This window comes from Ovis aries, chromosome 13 (assembly GCF_016772045.2).
Source record: "Ovis aries strain OAR_USU_Benz2616 breed Rambouillet chromosome 13, ARS-UI_Ramb_v3.0, whole genome shotgun sequence".
In the NCBI taxonomy this organism is placed as follows: Eukaryota; Metazoa; Chordata; class Mammalia; order Artiodactyla; family Bovidae; genus Ovis; species Ovis aries.
In genome coordinates this window covers 16,834,478-16,852,908 of record NC_056066.1, presented here as the reverse complement: position 1 = coordinate 16,852,908, position 18,431 = coordinate 16,834,478, and the positions used below count along the sequence as shown (strand labels likewise).

At 45.6% G+C, this 18,431-nt stretch overlaps 1 protein-coding gene and 1 long non-coding RNA gene across 2 annotated transcripts in view; one reads left to right on the top strand and one right to left on the bottom strand.

The window, feature by feature from the left end:
• Nucleotides 1-373: 373 nt before the first annotated feature.
• On the bottom strand, nt 374-11,061 carry LOC132657609 (uncharacterized). The gene is made up of 2 exons (XR_009596026.1): nt 10,417-11,061; nt 374-8,178 (listed from the first exon to the last, which is right to left on the bottom strand). It is a non-coding gene; the product is annotated as an uncharacterized LOC132657609 (long non-coding RNA).
• Nucleotides 9,760-18,431, top strand: part of CCDC3 (coiled-coil domain containing 3) — an 88,442-nt gene continuing 79,770 nt past the window's right edge. The window contains exons 1-2 of the mRNA XM_027976542.2: nt 9,760-10,353; nt 14,192-14,366. Of these exons, the coding sequence (XP_027832343.1) occupies nt 9,980-10,353; nt 14,192-14,366 (549 nt within the window). The 5' untranslated portion in view covers nt 9,760-9,979. The remainder of the gene's footprint in view (nt 10,354-14,191; nt 14,367-18,431) is intronic.

Sequence of the window (18,431 nt, the reverse complement as noted above, 5' to 3'; positions counted from 1 at the left end):
GTGTCAGATTAAGCTGAGATTACGAAGAGGAGAGAGATCCGAAGGAACGTATTATGCATCAAGTGGATTTCTTTAAAAGAGTTATTCCAGAAGAGCTACCTGCTTCTATTCCTGAGTGTTAAGCTTAGGCATTTCCACAAAGCACTCCTTTTTGTAAATAAAGAGTAGAACATGTATAGCTATATTATATTATAGTTATAATCTACTCCCAAAGCCCACATTTTTTTAAGTTTGAACACACAAATTTAATACATGAAAAGATGACATTTAAACTGAATAAATTGTTTCAGTGTTGGATAAACGTTTAGCTGAGGTTGTACATTTATAGATACAGACCATATATATTTGTCCATTCATTTAACAATTACTCAGTGCCTGCTCACTGCTTGTCATTACATGTAGTGTTCATATTATTAATGCAAATTTAGAAAGCTTATTTTAAAGGCTGTAATGGGTAAAGAAGTGTCACTGGCAGTAAGTCATAGAATTTTTAAATGGAAAAAAGTCAGTAATGGTAAATTTGGAAAAAAAAAAAACAGATATTCTTCTGCAATGTACTTTATCTTAGAGGTAGAAGTTGCTGAAATACTGACCACATTATGCTTTCGCAATGAGAGCACAGATAGAAAGGTTAATACATGCAGAAGGCAACTGAAAAAAAATCAGGGGAAAAAAATTTTAATTGTGACGCCTTTGGGGTTTTGCTATAAATGAACCTGTTGGACTTTTTCCTGATGCCAGAAAAGAGGCTGCAATCTAGTATTATTTATGTTTCAGTTACATTTATTAACCCTGTTATTCCAATGCTTTCACAGTAAACGTAAGAATCCCCAAACTGCTTCCAACTTTTCTGTTCATTTCTCAACAGTCATCACAGTGTCCCATCAAGCCAAAAGTCCTGTGAGATCCTTCCTCCGGAATAAGAGCCTGTTTCTCAGCAAGGTTTCCAACAGGATTTTACCTCTTCTATGCAGCTGGCCTAAACACTGAACCAGCAAATTGAAAACACACAGTGGTATGTATGCTTGGGTCTTAATGAAATTTCCCACGTGTGCTATTCAGTCAGCTTCATACATTCGCAGGACAGGTACCGAAGAGCTGAGGAATCAGGCAGGTGCTCGGAGGTGAGAATTGGCCCAGAATACACAGTGTGTGAATTCAGTCTAGAGAGTGGACCCAGTTTGGGTCTTCTCTTTAGCAGGAGGGCTCTTCCCTTTTAAGAACTGTGTCCCATTCAGCCTGCCATGGCCTCTCCTACCTCCCCGGGAGACTTCACTTCCTGTGGGAAAGAACCACTCATTGATAATATCTCAGGGAAAGTCAGAGCAGCATTAGAATAATCACACAGATACCCTCTCTCCACTTCTCAACTGTGGCTTATTTCCATTTGCTTCCAAGGACACTGATGTGAAAGGGAACAATGCGATATTGATGTCAATGAAACCCACCTTCCTCTCAGTCTGAGGGTTGGTTATGCTCTGAAATATACAGGGGAACTTGGTTCCTTAGAGACCCATCTGAGCCCCACCATGCTAAATCTTAACCGTGGTCAGTTCCATGGACTTTATTTAAGTGAAGGTGTTTCAGAGGACGTTGAACAAGGTTCTCAAGCCATTCTTCCCCGGGTAAAGGCTGTGTCTTCCAAGGCACGCCTTTCTCTCCCCAACCTGTTGATGGCACCAATTTGACTTTTGGTGGATATTCCCCTCAAAAGGAGGGTGCTCTGTGTTATTCACTTCTGTATCCCCAGAGCCTAGACTAGTGCCTGACACATAGCAGTTGAAAGGGAAATGTTGCAAGTTATTTGTTGAAACGTACATGTGATTGACAACAGTGTCAAGATGCTCAATCTATGCCAAACCACTTCCATTTGGCATCTAGAAACTGACATGAGAGGATGGTGGGGATTTGGTTTGATGGACTTAAAATTGCAACAGGAATTCTTAGACCCTCAGCTCAGCTTCTGGAAAAACCAACGAGTCCCCCTGTTTCTGTTTTGCCAACTGTGAAAAGGGGTCTGGCCAAGTCTTCACTGTGACAGAGTGAGGAAAAAATGCGAGCGCGGTGTTTATCACCTAAGAGAGTGCTGCGTTCCTGCGAGGTGCTTGTCAACTCCACTCTTAGCTCCTTCTTTTTCTGAAATGCAGACATGGAAAACTAGAGAGTGAGATTTCTACCAAGAGTCCATCCCTCGTTTCTATCTTCTCCTGATAGAACTGTCATGGATTCAGCACCGGAATGGTTGTTTAGGCTAAACATTGGTCCCCAGATTGGATGGACTGAAGCTACTATAGACAATGCCTACATGCCCTAAACCTGCCTTCTGAAAATGTACTCTGTATGAACATGCAGCGGAAGGACGATGTATGTGGCATGTCAGCAGTCCCATCATTTCCCTGTTACAGAACAAGATTCCCACAGAGTTTGAACACAGAATTATCTTTAAGGAAGGCCCTGTTTGGGAGCCAAGGGACCCCAGGCAGGGATTCCTAACCCCAAGCCCCGTTCCCAGCACCCCTAACTGCCTGTAGTTATGTGACCAGGGCAAGGCGTTTAACCCTTGGGACTCAGCATCTTTGTCTGTGAAATAATACTGGCTTCCTGCCTCCCAAGGGGACAGAAGGAAGACTGAATTATTATTTACATAGCACATTGAGAACATCCAAGAAAGGCACCACACAACTGGGAAATACGATATAATGGGAGGAATGTCTTTTAAGCTGTTAGTCTCTGCTCAGCCTTTCCGCATGTCTCTGGTCAGGCCTGTTCCACATGCACAGTATTAAAAAGACAGGTGCAGGGGCTTGATTGGATAGAGTGCTGGTCAGGCATGGTCAGAACAACAGATGAAGGTATATCTATATATATAATATCACCAACATGATATGTATATATGTGTATATAATATATATCAGGACATACCTATATTTGTATATACTTAGGATAATAGGCGGAGAAGGCAATGGTACCCCACTCCAGTACTCTTGCCTGGAAAATCCCATGGATGGAGGAGCCTGGTGGACTGCCATCAGTGGGGTCGCTAGGAGTCAGACACGACTGAGGTGACTTAGCAGCAGGATATAGGCATATATTTTTTCATTATGCTTCACTTCATTGCACTTTACAGATATGTTATTTACAAACTGAAGTTTTGTGGCAACCTGGTGTTGAGCGAGTCAGTTGGTACCATTTTCCCACCAGTATTTGCTCACTTTGTGTTCCTGAATCTATCTTACTAAGATCAGCCCAAGGCTGAGGGCTTATTCTGTCAGTAGTAGGGACCTGTACTAATGCCTTATTATGGTCCCAGGAGCTGCCTGTGGCTCAGATCATGAACTCTTTATTGCAAACTTCAGACTTAAATTGAAGAAAGTAGGGAAACCACTAGGCCATTCAGGTATGACCTAAATCAAATCCCTTATGATTATACAGTGGAAGCGACAAACAGATTCAAGGGACTAGATCTGATAGACGGAGAGCCTGAAGAACTATAGGTGGAGGTTCATAACACTGTACAGGAGGCAGGGGTCAAGACCATCCCTGAGAAAAAGAAACACAAAAAGGAAAGATGATTGTCTGAGGAGGCCTTACAAATAGCTGAGAAAAGAAGAAGCAAAAGGAAAAAGAGAAAAGGAAAGATATATCCATCTGAATGCAGAGTTCCAAAGAATAGCAAGTAGAAATAAGAAAGCCTTCCTAAGTGATCAATGCAAAGAAATAGAGGAAAACAATAGAAAAGGAAAACCTAGAGATCGCTTCAAGAAAATTAGAGATATGAAGAGAACATTTCATGCAAAGACAGGCATAACAAAGGGCAGAAATGGCATGCATCTAACAGAAGCAGAAGATATTAAGAAGAGGGGGCAAGACTACACAGAAGAACTATACAAAAAAGGTCTTCGTGATCCAGATAACCATGATGGTGTGATCACTCAACTAGAGCCAGACATCCTGGTGTGAAGTCAAGTGGGCCTTAGGAAGCATCACTACGAACAATGCTAGTGGAGGTGATGAAATTCCTGTTGAGCTATTTCAAATCCTAAAAGATGATGCTATGAAAGTGCTGCACTCAATATGCCAGCAAATTTGGAAAACTCAGCAGTGGCCACAGTACTGGAAAAAGGCTGTTTTCATTCCAATCCCAAAGAAAGGCAGTGCCAAAGATTATTCAAACTACCACACAATTGCACTCATTTCACTTGTTAACAAAGTAATGCTCAAAATTCTCCAAGCCAGACTTCAACAGTATGTGAACCGTGAACTTTCAGATGTTCAAGCTGGATTTAGAAAAGGCAGAGGAACCAGAGATCACATTGCCAATATCTGTTGGATCATAGAAAGAGCAAGAGAATTCCAGAAAAATATCTACTTCTGCTTCATTGGCTCCGCTAAAGCCTTTGACTTTGTGGATCATGACAAACTGTGGAAAATTCTTAAAGAGATGGGAATAGCAGACCACCTAACCTGTCTCCTGAGAAATCTGTATGAGGATAAAATGCAATAGTTGGAACCGGACATGGAACAATGGACTGGTTCCAAATTGGGAGAGGAGTACGTCAAAGCTGTATATTGTCACCCTGCTTATTGAGCTTATATGCAGAGTACACCATGTGAAACGATGGGCTGGATGAAGCACAAGGTGGAACCAAGATTGCCAGGGGAAATATCAATAACCTCAGATATGCAGATGACACCACCTTTATGGTAGAAGGTGAAGAGGAACTAAATAGCCTCTTGATGAAAGTGAAAGAGGAGAGTGAAAAAGCTGGCTTAAAACTCAACATTCAAAAAACAAGATCATGGCATCTGGTCCCATCACTTCATGGCAAATAGATGGGGGAAACAATAGAAACAGTGAGAGATTTTATTTTGGGGGGGCTCCAAAATCACTGCAGATGGTGACTGCAGCCATGAAATTAAAGATGCTTGTTCCTTGGAAGAAAAGCTATGACCAACCTGCTGCTGCTGCGTCACTTCAGTCGTGTCCGACTCTGTGTGACTCCATAGACGGCAGCCCACCAGGCTCCCCCATCCCTGGGATTCTCCAGGCAAGAACACTGGAGTGGGTTGCCATTTCCTTCTCCAATGCATGAAAGTGAAAAGTGAAAGGGAAGTCGCTCAGTCGTGTCTGACTCTTCGTGACCCCATGGACTACAGCCTACCAGGCTCCTCTGTCCATGGGATTTTCCAGGCAAGAGTATTGGAGTGGGGTGTCATCACCATCTCCGATGACCAACCTAGACAGCATACACATTACTTGGCTGACAAAGGTTCATCTAGTCAAAGCTATGGTTTTTCCAGTAGTCATGTATGGATGTGAGAGTTGGACCATAAAGAAGGCTAAGCACCAAAGAATTGATGCTTTTGAACTGTGTGGTGTTGCAGAAGACTCTTGAGAGTCCCTTGGATTACAAAGAGATCAAACCAGTTAATTCTAAAGGAAATCAGTCCTGAATATTCATTGGAAGAAACGATGCTGAAGCTCCAAACTTTGGCCACCTGATGTAAAGAACTGAATCATTTGAAAAGACCCTGAATGCTGGGAAGGATTGAAGGCAGAGGGAAAGGGGGATGACAGAGGATGAGCTGTTTGGATGGCATCTCTGACTCAATGGACATGAGTTTGAGCAAGCTCTGGGAGCTGGTGATGAACAGGGAAGCCTGGGGTGCTGCAGTCCATGAGGTCGCAAAGAGTCAGTCACAACCGAGCGACTGAAATGACTGGAGAGACTACACTGAACCTCTTCCATCTTGGAGGGAGCAGAGACTTGTCCTCACTGGAGTAGATACATTCTAGGTGTACATCTGCCTTTCCTGCCCCACAGTGCTTCTTCTAGGAATTCTGTCCACAGAACCCATTTTCCAGCATTGTGGTACTTCCTGTAGCATTGGCTTCTGATCAGTGATTTTCATAGCATCTCTTCTTTGATGGCAAAGGGACTACAGCAACGTGCCCTTGGCCGTGGAATTAGCTGGTTTTACCAAGAACGCCATCACCTAGAAACAACTGGACAAACTTTGAAAGCTTACTGAGACAGTGTGACAGCTGATGAAGACTCAAGTGTGTCAGGTGGGAGTCAACATCCTGAAAGGGTGGGGTGCAGTCTTAAAGGGTACTGTACATGCTGTGAAGGATACAGTGTATATTTGAAGCATAATGGTGCTATCTTCCCCCTCAGCCAGAATATACGGGTCTTGTAATCAAGGGGTGGAAGCAGCTTGTTTCACTACTGAACCCACAACCCAGTTGTAGAATTTTTGCTTCCCATCCTGGCTTCCTTGAGCTCTGCTTCTTTGGAGATCTTGGTCCCCAAAGGGGAGCTACTCACCAGGGGATGCTCACATATGTCCAGGGCTCCAGGTGAACAACCCCAATCAGGGAGGCACTCTGCCAGACCTTCCAGAGAAGCAAAGCATGACTGATGTGTCTGTGAAGAATCCAGGAGAAGGACAACCCTCACAGGCCCCTGCATCCAGAAAATGCATTCTGGGTAGCACTGGGAGAGTTTTGATTCTGTCCAGTTTATACAACAAGAGCGACATCAGCTGCGCATACTGATTTTTGCTCATTTGTTCATCTAAACGGAAAGAATAATCAGGGTCTTCAGGTCTGTAGAAACAGAAAAACTTTTTCCAGCCCTCTGAAGCACTAGATACAATTTAAAGAAAAACTTCCTTATTCTCTTGTCTGCATAAGTTACAGCACTAACTTAAAATAAACTTAACAACTTAAAATAGAGCAGGGCTGCTGGTGAAAACAAAATTAATGTTAGTCCGGTTACTCCCTCACTTAGCCATCACTGGTGATTCTGCGAAGGTTATTACTGTTTATATACTCAGCTTCTTTTTAAATATTCAGTTATTTATTTGGCTGCACCGGGTTTTAGTTGTGGCATGTGGGATCTAGTTCCTGGATCAGGGATTGAACCTGGGTTCCCTGAATTTGGAGCATGGAGGCTTAGCCACAGACCACCAGGGAAGTCCCCTCTACTTGTTTCTTGATAAAGGGCCCACCTGTGCCTTTAAAACATTGCTTGTTTTGTCCATATTTTAATGCTGTAGTTAAGAACATGAACTCTGAAATCTGATGCTGGTGTTTGAATCCTGGCTCAGTTCCTTTCTGGCCATGTGATCCTGGGTAGTCAATTAACCTCTCCATACCTAAGTCCCTTGTCTCTAAACTGAGGATGATAGCAGTGCCCATTTTGAGTGCTTGGAGCATTCATTACGATAACATAGGTAATATGTTACAATAGTGCTTGGCACGTAGTAAGTGGTGAATAAATAAATGTTAGCAGTTGTTATTGTTAATATTATAATTTGGCAATGCTTGCTCTAAGTTAGCATGCCAGAAATATAAACCATTTTATATCCCCTCTTTCTCTACAAACCTGCAGAACACCTGCTAAATGACCATTATGGACTGAATTCTGTCCCTTGCTCACATCCCCTCCTCCCTGCCCTGAATTCTTCTGTTCAAGTTTTAACCCCCAATGAGATTGTATTTGGAGATAGCACCTTTACGGAAGTGATTAAGGTTAAATGAGGTCACATGAGTGCGGTCTAATCTGATAGGCCTGATGTCCTTAGAAGGGCCAGACATTTCTGTCTCTCTACATGTATAAAGAAGACAGGCCATGTGAGGACGCAGAGGAGAGGGGCTGTTACTAGCCTGGCACCAGTCCCACTGACACCCTGATCTCGGACTCCAGCCTCCAGCACTGTGGGAAATAAAAGTCTGTTGTTTAAGCCCCTCAGGCTGTGGTGTTTTGCCATGGCACCCTGAACGCACTAAGACGTTATGAAACGTTTTAACTCATATATTGAAGGAGAGACAAGCGGGCAGTCCTAACGTAGGATGTCTGATGCCATCCTCAAATGCCATTTCTCCCTGTGGGAAAAGCTTAACTCTACCATCTCCCGTGGTGGTGGTGGGGTTGTCGGGAGGAGTCATATACCAGCGGGACTACTGTCCATTTGCTTCCCTCGATGTAACTGTTTTCTACAGAATTAACTGAGGCTCCAGGCTGACTTCCAGCTCTGTAGGGGTTAGTTATTGTCTGTGAGGAGCTCTTACTCTTACTTCTTTCCTCTTCCAACACAGATGATCTTGTAGGAAGAAGAATCTGGTCCATTGAGTCACCGCTTCCCTGGTGGCTCAGACGGTAAAGAATCTGCCTGCAAAAAAAAAAAAAAAAAAAGAATCTGCCTGCAATGTGGGAGATCTGGGTTCGATCCCTGGGTTGGGAAGATCCCCTGGAGGAGGGCATGGCAACCCACTCCAGTACTCTTGCCTGGAGAATCCCATGAACAGAGGCACCTGGGAGGCTACAGTCCCTGAGGTCGCAAAGAGCAGGACATGACTGATCGATTAAGCACACATCTGTCTGTTGAGTCACCGGTTGGATTCTGGATTGGTGTGATCTTATGGATCTTTAGCCTTCATTCCCTCAGAAGCTGGGCCACACTGGCTGGAGTCCTGGCCATTTCACTTCAAGGCAAGCCCAAAGCCTTCCCAGGGTCTTCTGGTTCCCTGAGATCATGCTGCTCATGGCCTCTTGAGTCCCTGCCTCACGCCAGCTGGATTTCTGCCCTGTCACAAGAAGCATGCATGAATTTAATTGTCCTGACTGAAGACCGGGATCCCAGGAAGATCTGGTTGTCATGGGATGTGAGGCCTTGGGATTTTCTCTCTTCCCCCGTCCCCACTTTTCTCCTTACGTTTCCTTTCCGAATTCCCTAAGAACTCCTCCTTTCAGTCAGAGAAGACTTTGGCTGAGTTCTAAGACTTAAACTTGCAGAAAGCCTGGTTAATAAGATGCTTGCAGAACAAAGAGCCTTCCATTTTACAGCAGTTTTGCTTATCAACTTATTGTAAATATAATATGTATGACATATGTACGATGATATGTATATTATATCCATGCTATTTCATATATATGATGTTTTGACTATATAAAATATTTATACTTACAAATAATCTTTCTTTTTCTTACTACGTGAAGAATAATTAAGACAATTGAGAGATAAAAGGAACTGCCTCGTTTAGAAATAAAGATTTAACTGTGGAGTTTAGGTCTCTTCAGAGTCACTCATTGACTCGTGAAAAGCTCTTTGGAGCCTCTGAACCTATTTCTCAGGTGTAGGGAGTTCAGAATCTGAAAGTAGGAATGAGGTCAATCATGAGACCATGTAGCTGTAGGAAAATCCAAGCAATGTGGCTTTGGCTTTTCAGATGTTGAAGGCTTTGCTAAGAGCATCATTAAAACATAAGAGATGGAAAGGGAGAGAGAGATTCAGGAAAGTTTTTTAGATCACACAGAATTTCCAAGGTAAACTCTGCGACGGTAAAGTTAGATTTCTGTGCCATTTGAGTGGAAATGAACTACTCAGAAAATACAAAAACGTACGCTGAGTACTCATGGCAATTGACGGCAATCATTCTAAGAAGGCCATGTCTGGAGCGCGCTTTGTGCCTGAAAGCTTCCACCTGGCAGGTGTGCAGGGCGCCGGAAGAGGACTGGGCCGCCTCTCCCCACACTGACTTTTCGGCCGCGGACCTCCGAGCTGGCGCAAACACCGAGCTCGGGGGCTCCCGGTCCAGCGCCGACTGCGCTGTCTCCCCAGCACCGCGCGCCCCTGGACGGCTTCCCGCCTCCGCCCCTCCCGCTGCCGCCCACGCCCCAGCCACGGGGGGAAGGAGGCGGCGGCGGCCGGCCCTCCCCGTGCCCTTTTAAAAGCCTCCCAAGCGGGCCGGGCAGGGGGATCCCGGCGGAGGAGGGAGCAGCACGCTGAGTTCCGCAGCGGTGCGCGGAGCCGAGCGCCCCGGGCTGCCCCTCCCGCCGGTGGGGCCCGGCACTTCGGGCTCCCCGACGCTCTCGCTGCCGCCGCGGGCCTCCCCCCGGCCATGCGCCCCGGGTAGCGCGCCTGGGGCGCGGCGCCCACCCGGCGGCTCCCGCCGCCCGCCCCAGCCGCCGGCATGCTGCGCCCGCTGCTGTTCGCCGCGCTCTGCCTGGCCGGCGGGCTGGGGGCCGCCCGCAGCTGCCAGCTGCCCTCCGAGTGGAGACCCCTGAGCGAGGGCTGCCGAGCCGAGCTGGCCGAGATCATCGTGTACGCCAAGGTGCTGGCGCTGCACGAGGAGGTGCACGGCCTGTACAACTACCTGCCCTGGCAGTATGAGGCCAGCGACGCGGGGCTCTTCTACTCCGCTGAGATCGAGATGCTGTGCGACCAGGCGTGGGGCAGCATGCTCGAGGTGCCCGCGGGCTCCAGGCTCAACCTCACCGGCCTGGGCTACTTCTCCTGCCACTCCCACACCGTGGTCCAGGATTACTCCTATTTCTTCTTCCTCAGGTGAGCCTGCCACCTCCCGCCCATACCATCCCTTCGGCCACTTGGCATGGCCAGCAGAGGTACCTTTATCCCCAGCAGGCTCAGGAACTCCTCCAGAATCCGGTCAGGGCGATGTTAAGTGCTGCCCTGATCTCCTTCCCGTTTTCTGCTCTTTGGTGCTCCTCATGTTGGGTCTACAGAGATCCTGGGTGCCTCTGCCTAAGACTGTTGGAAAAACAGGGGTGGCTCCCGTGCTTGACCAGGGAAGAGTGTTTCAGGCCAAAGCTCAAGGTGGTTTCCAGCAACAAACAGCCTGTTCCCAGTAGCAGAGGTTTATGCAGGGGGTGATGGGGGAGGAAGGCCCTGGTCACAGCCCTCTGAAGAGCATGAAGGGCAATGGAACAGGAGCCCTGTCTGGTTGAGTTCCATGCAGGTTCGTCTGTGGTGCAGATGAGATGCCTGTGGGTAAGAGTTCAGGCCATGGCATCTCCTGGAGTTTGAAATAAGAAAGTGGAACCCTAATTGACGTGGAATCCTTAGAGGAGGAAAACTATATTTTAAAGTGGATGCAGTGGGCGTCGTTTGGGATGGACAGTGGTCAAAGCCAATCCAAAGACGATTGGAATCAGACTGTTGTTGGAATTCTGGCTGCGTTCTTCCTGTCACTTTGAGCAAGTTACTGACCTTGTCAAGAGCCTCACCTTCATAACGTGCCAGACGAGGCTGTATGAGATTCGAGCCTAGTAGCTGCTGCAGAACACCTGGTGCAGGTCAGATGAGGAGCGTGTGGGTGCTCAGCTCTGCACACCTGCCTGACCGCCAAGATGGGGCCGCGTGGAATGCAGCCCAGCTGTCCTCGTGTTCCACTCGGATTAGCTCACATCAGCTGCCAGCAGACCTCAGGGCCAGGCTCTTCCAGATAGCCCAAGTTGATAGAGAAAGGGCCTGGGGGCGGGGCCGTTAAGGGATTGGGAAGGTGCTCACAGAGCTTTGAAGAACAGAGAGGTGAATTAGACCAGGCCCTGTCTGTTGGGAGACTCCTGGAATCTTGTGAAGTTCCATGAAAGTTTGTCGGGTGCTCATGACGAAATGCATGTAGATAAAGGTTCAGGTTATGCGTTCAACTGAAGTTTGCCATACAAAACAGCAGGTGGAACCCTAATGCATTGGTTCTCTCCTGTTGGAGGAGGAGGCTGAAGCAGGAACTGGGAGGAACCTCAAAATGGAATCTAATAGATAGTGATTGACAATAAGTCCCATCTTCCCAGTATGTGGCATAGCATTAAGGATATTTGGAATGGCCATGACCTTGGTCAGGAGACTAACTTTTAGCTCTTGAGATTTCACATCACTGAGAAAGAAGACAGAAGGTTCCACAGAGGGGCGTCCGTAAGCTCGCAGTAACACATGTTTTCCATATTAAAGCCAGAATATCTAAGTTTAGAATACATGGCGTGCTTTGTGTTCCCTTGGGTGGTTTAGCCAGATTAAGTTGAATTAAAAAAAAATACCGGAGAAGTACAGTTTCTAAATAAAGCTGGCAAGGAGTGAGATAGTACCTTCTTAGATTTTTACATGTCTTTATTTAGGGAAACCAGCTCTAAAACTATTCAACAATGAAACTTTATTTTCCAAAGTAAAAAGAGCCAGGGTACTTAAGAAGACATTATTTTCTTTTCCGATTTTATAATGAAACACAGTTTTGTCCACTGGCTCTCTGGTGGTGAGCCAGCTCTTTCCTCTTTCTCTGGCATATTTATAAAATGTTAGGGCAGAGATAGAGTCAAAAGGTAGTCTGACAAGATTTCTATTTCACAGGGCTGTGTTGCTTTGATGTGTGTTAACAACCACATGCACATCATTCCTGTTATTCTGGGCCCCTCGGGGAGGAGAACAGATTCGGTCGGTGTCACAGGAGAAAGTGGCAGCGGACACTCCCTGCTGCACCCCCAAATGCCTACTTTGGGCTGGAGTGCAGCTTCCATCTCTCCTTTTCGTTCTCTTGACTTCTCTATCTTGCCAACAGGTACTTTATGCAGGGTTCTGTAAAAATGTTAAGTTTTATACTGTGCTTACTCTGTGCCAAATACTTACTTTTAAAAAAGTGCACTCCTTACACCACCATTAAAAAAATAAGGATGCTGTTGTCATCCTCGTTTAATAGATTGTGCATTTAAGCTTAGAGAATTTAAGAAATTCATTGTGTGTCAAACAGGAGATAAGTAGCAGTGGTAGGACTTGAATCTTGGGTCATTGCAATTGGCTTTCCTTTGCCCAGGAAACAAGGAGCACTCCACTAGGAGAAGGAAGGCGGCTTGGGAGATACACAAATGTTCAGATTCACACGCAGCCATCCCCCAACTCACATGTTTTGAAAAACTTAAGGATAGACACGTGCAGTGTGAGGTAGAGAACAGAGAGAGAGAGCCTCCTCCAATGCGAGCCATGTAGATGTGTAATTGGAAGCTGCATGTAAATCAGTGAAGTTAGGATATACCCTCACACTGAACAAAAATATCTCACAATGGTTTAAAGACTTAAACGTAAGACATGACGCCATAAAACTCCTAGAAGAGAGAATGGCCAAAATGTTCTTTGACATAAATTGGACCTATGTTTTCTTAGGTCAGTCTCCCAAGGTAATAGAAATAAAACCAAATATGAACAAAGGGGACCTGATCAAACTTACAAGCTTCTGCACAGCAGAGAAAACCATAAAAAAAAAAAGACAACCTAAAGAATGGGAGAAAATATTTGCAAACGATGCAATAGACCAGGGCTTAATTTCAAATATACAGACCATACAACTCAACAACAAAAAAAACCCAATCACAAAGTGGGCAGAAAACCTTAATAGACATTTCTCCAAAGAAGACATGCAGATGGCCAGTAGACACATGAAAACATACTCAGTGTCGCTAATTCTTAGAGAAATGCAAATCAAAGCTACAGCCAGGTACCATCTCCTATTATGGCAGAATGGCTAACATCAAGAACAGAACAAATAGCAAATGTTGGAGAGAGTGTGGAAAAAAAGGGAGCCCTCCTACACTGTTGGTGGGAATGTAAGTTGGGGTAGCCACTATGGAAAATAGTATGGGGGATCCTCAGAAAATTCATGGGCCCACCATATGACCCAGCAGTCCCCCTCCTGAGCATATCCCCAGACAAAACTGTAATTCAGGAACATACATGCACCCCCATGTTCATAGCAGCACTATTCCCAACAGCCAAGATATGGAAACAGCCTAAATGTCCCTTGATAGTTGAATGATTAAAGAAAATGTGGTATATATGTATGAATATTACTCAGCCATAACAAGAAAGAAATAATGCCATATGCAGCAACATGGATGGAACTAGAGATAATTATACTAAGTGGAGTGAGTCACAAAGAAAAGAATAAATACCATATTATATCACTAATATGTGGAATCTAAAATATGGCACAAATGAACCTATTTACAAAACAGAAACAGACTCATGGATACAGAGAATAAACGTGTGGTTGCCAAGGGGGATGGAGGGAGGGAGAAGGATGGACTGGGTGTTTGGGGTTAGCAGATGCAAACTGTTACATTTGGAATAAACAACAAGGTCCTACCTTAGCACAGGGAAGCATATCCAATCTCCTGGGATAAACCATAATGGAAAAGATGTTTAAAAACATATGTATATGTATAACTGAGTCACTTTACAGCAGAAATTAGCACAACATTGTAATTAAACTCTACTTAAAAACAAAAAAAGACGTTGTATAACTGGCAACACTGTCACAGTCTTCTGTTGACTCTCGATTCAAAATGGTACACCCCATGGGTATCCAGTCTACAGCTCTTGCCTCCTTTTTTTCCATTAGGATGGATGAGAACTATAACCTCTTGCCTCATGGAGTCAATTTCCAAGATGCCATCTTTCCAGACACTCAAGAGAACAGAAGGATGTTTTCTAGTCTTTTCCAGTTTTCAAACTGTTCACAAGGGCAGCAGCTGGCGACTTTCTCCAGTGACTGGGAGGTCCAAGAAGACACTAGGGTAAGAATTGGCTGTACCCTGTGCTATAGCAAAATAATAAGATAGCTATGACTCATATGAATATTGTGAGCAAGGGGGTCAAGAGTCCTCTTCCAAAGTCCAGATCAAGAAGTATTTTTCACCCTCTTCACAGCCCTCCCAGAAGTTAACAAGCACTGCTCATAAACTCTGGAGTCCTCAGGCTGTACTGTGTGGCATGAGGTTCCTAACAAAGTGAGGGGACAAGATGGGCTGAAGGTTGGCAGGCTGTGCCTCAGTTTCCTCTTCTATAAATTGGAGGCAATAGTAACATCTGTATCTTAGGGCGGATGCGGCATGATTTAACTATGTAGGGAATGTCAGTAGGTAAAGCCTTTAGTGAGGTGTTTGAGAGTAAGCACTCAATACACGGAGCTGTTATGACTACTTCTGCTGTTGATTTCAAATACTTATGTATGTTCTTACTTGGCCCTGCTGGGTCTTAGTTGTGGCATGTGGGATCTTCAGTCTTCCTTGCAGCAGGCAGGATCTTCAGCTGCAGCATGCAAACCCTTGGTGGCAGGATCTAGTTCCCATGGAACAGAAGGATCTGGATCACTCTGGGCATGAAGATAGAAAAGGCATCTTTCAGTCTGAGGCAGATGCCCGAGTTGTGGGGATATTTCGAGGACTGTCGCTTTCTCCAAGCAGTGGCATTGTTGCAACTGAGCCAGGGGAGCAGGGAGGCCGTGGCCCATCGCTCCCAGCCTCCCACCAAGATGTTTATAGGGCCTCGTGACAGACCGCAGGAGATAGTTCTGATGTGGGACAGTGAACCAGTGTGCACGTATTAGGTGGTTTCCTTCTTTCCCCCATCTGTGGTGCCCTTGGTGGGGGTGCTGTCTTTCTCTTGTCTGGTGGGTTGGCCTAGGGGAGTGGTCTTGTTCTGTCAAACCTCCTGCCCAGGGCTCCATGGCACCTGGAGGCTTTCTTCACGTTCTTTGCACAGAAACTGTTCTCATCGTGGGCGAGTGCATCCAACTGCAGAAAAGTGTTAATTCTTCTTTTCCATGCTTTATCCAGGGTTCCTTCCTTAGGCCTGCCCTACTGACAGTTCTCAACACCCTGACCCCTCTTCAAGATGTGCCAAAATTTTCTGAGTGCTTGTCATATATTTCACTCCCCACATGGATCTAAGCACCTTTCTTTCCCTCCCCCTTTTCTTTCTTTCTTTCCCTGCCCCACTGTTTTTTTTTTTTTTTTTTTTTTTGCTACCCGACTCTTAATCTGTGCCAGCACCCACTCCACATTGAACTGGATCCACCAAGTATAAGCCTGAGTATCCTCAGCCTGGATCAGACCGTAGCATGTTCAAATTAAGTCTTTCTAGTCTTGGTTCTGTGGTTCTCCGTTTTGTGGGATTTTTGCTTCATGTACTAAATCCTTGGTAATAGTACATTGATGTCAAGGGATCAGATGTTGATCCAAAAATACCTCACAGCTGAGCCCCAAACTCTTTAGATATATAACTGATTAGCCCTGTGATCACACAATGAAGCTATTAACATTTCACTGCAATTAGATTTTCCATCATTTGAAAAAAATAGAACAATGGGACTGTGGAGAATTGTTTTAATGTGAAGGCAGTCCTATTTTGGGTAGTCAGATGTTGATCTTGGGGAGAATTCCTTTTCCCTTTCATCATCCTGGTCTCTTAGATAACAGAGGGTGGGTATGTGTGTTTGCTCCGAGTCAGAAGCTTTTGGGGAAAGAGAATTAATTGTTCCAGGTTGCTGAGCCGCTGCGGAGCCAAATTGAGGTGTTGATGGACTTTGTATGTATCACATCTTGGCTCCTTCTTCTGCCCACTTTGAAAGGTACCACATCAGCTCGTTCAAATTAGCTAGTTCATTTGAGCATTTAGGTTTAAAATAAGCTAAGGTGCTAGCATTTATATTTTATGCTATTCCTTGAGAAATTTTTACTTTCTCTGCAGTGATTAAAATCGTTGTGAATTGAAGGTGTCAGAATTAGATGAATAGTTATGGACAGTTACTTGCTCCTTTCTTGGAAAAAAAAAAAAAACCTAACTAAAACTAAAAATTATCTGCCTTAAAAAAACCAAAACCCTTATGTTCAATTGCGCTGTGTCTTTGTTGCCGTGAGGGCTTTCTCTAGTTAGGGCAAGCAAGGGCTCCTCTTTGCTGCCGTGCACAGGCTTCTTCCTGCAGTAGCTTCCCTCGTGGCAGAGCACAGGCTCTGAACACATGGGCTTCAGTAGTTGTGGGCTGTGGGCTCACTAGTTTTGGCACACAGGCCTAGGTGATCTGCAGCTTGTGGAATCTTCCTGGACCAGGGATCGAACCAATGTCCCTGCTTTGGCAGATGAATTCCTATCCACTGTGCCACCAGGGAAGTCCTCTGCTTTTTCTGTGTGAAGGTGAGTATCCTGCTTTCTCTCCTATGCAAGGTAAATAAATCATGTTATGACACAAACAGTCTGTTTTTCCTAAGGTGATGGGTCTTCCATCTTAGATGGGGTCAGAGGAGCTTGTTTGGGTCACCTTTTGATTCCAGTTAGACTCTTGCTGATGGGAACATGTGAACCCTTCATTTGTTCTGAGACCATTATGAATGGCCCTGGACGGTGCACATTACAGTTTCCTGGTATCCCACACCGCGTCTCAGATGACAATGCGTTCCGGGGGCACGCTGATGAATTCTCATCATTTCCACTGTTGCTGCTGCTCTTCTCTAAGTCCCCAGTCAGCTCGAACAGTGTGTTTAGATCATGGTCGTGAAGGGTGCATCTCCTCCTCATTCTCTTGCAGCGTCACATGAATCTGGGACTCTAGGATCAGTCCGGAGGTTAAGAAATGGAACCAGAGGAAAATCGGATGTAGGGAAACTTTTTGTGATACATATCCAGGACAACCTGCAACTCCATCCTCAGCAGCCAAATCCTCCCATTCTCTAGTTCCATCCTTAGACATTCCCTCCTCCCCCCCAACCTTTGCTTCAGTCAGTGGAAACAAGCTTGCTTTCAAAAGTTGCCAGGGAATCAGCAGCACTTCTAAGTGTTCAGCATCTCTCTGGTTCAGTATCATGGTGTTAATGGGGCCTCCGGGGATGTCTTTGGCAAGTTAGAGCATCCATCCCATTTTCTGGCAGGGTTCTCTCCACGCCAGCCAAGAACATTTTCCTTTCCTTTTTTCTTCCCTGCTGGGTGAGTGTAACAATCAAAACAAAAGTTGGCTGTTTTCCTCTCTCAGCAAGTCTTGTCCCCCGGGACTGCAACCCAGACTGACCCACACATAGATCAATCTGACCTAGAGCGTCATGGGACTGACATAAAATCTGTAGAAGACCTCCTGTTATCTTTCTTTTTTCCCTTTTTAGAGTTGGGAAGGATGGTGAGGGAGGTACCATCCTCATCAGGCAATCAGGATTGGCTGTGCCATTTTCAGAGGTGTGACCTCAGGCAGAACCCTTAATTTCCCACAACTTCAGTTTTCTCCTTCCCTGATAGCTCAGTTGGTAAAAAAAAATCTACCTGCAATGCAGGAGACCCCAGTTTGATTCCTGGGTCAGGAAGATCTGCTGGAGAAGGGATAGGCTACCCACTCCAGTATTCTTGGGCTTCCCTTGTGGCTCAACTAGTAAAGAATCCCCCTGCAGTGCAGGAGACCTGGGTTCGATCCTTGGGTTGGCAAATCCTCTGGAGACGGGAAAGGCTATCCTCTCCAGTATCCTGGCCTGGAGAATTCCATGAACTGTATAGTCCATGGGGTCGCAAAGAGTCGGACACCGCTCAGCGACTTTCACTTTCGAAACATGTGAACGGTCTCAGGTTGTCCTAAGGACCCAATTAGATCGTAGGTTTGAAAGCACTTTGTCAGTTGTAAAGAGTGATGGAGGGGTTTATGACTATGAATGGATAGTTAGAAAGTGTGGCTTTAAAACTTAAAGATGATGCAGCTTTTAAAAAGCTTCCGGTGCCTCCCCAGGGCGGTGGCAGTGGGAGCAATGGTGCCAGGGTAGGTGGTGGAGAGGGGAACAGATGACGGGGACGCTCTCATGTGTGTTGTAATTCATTCAACAGACTTT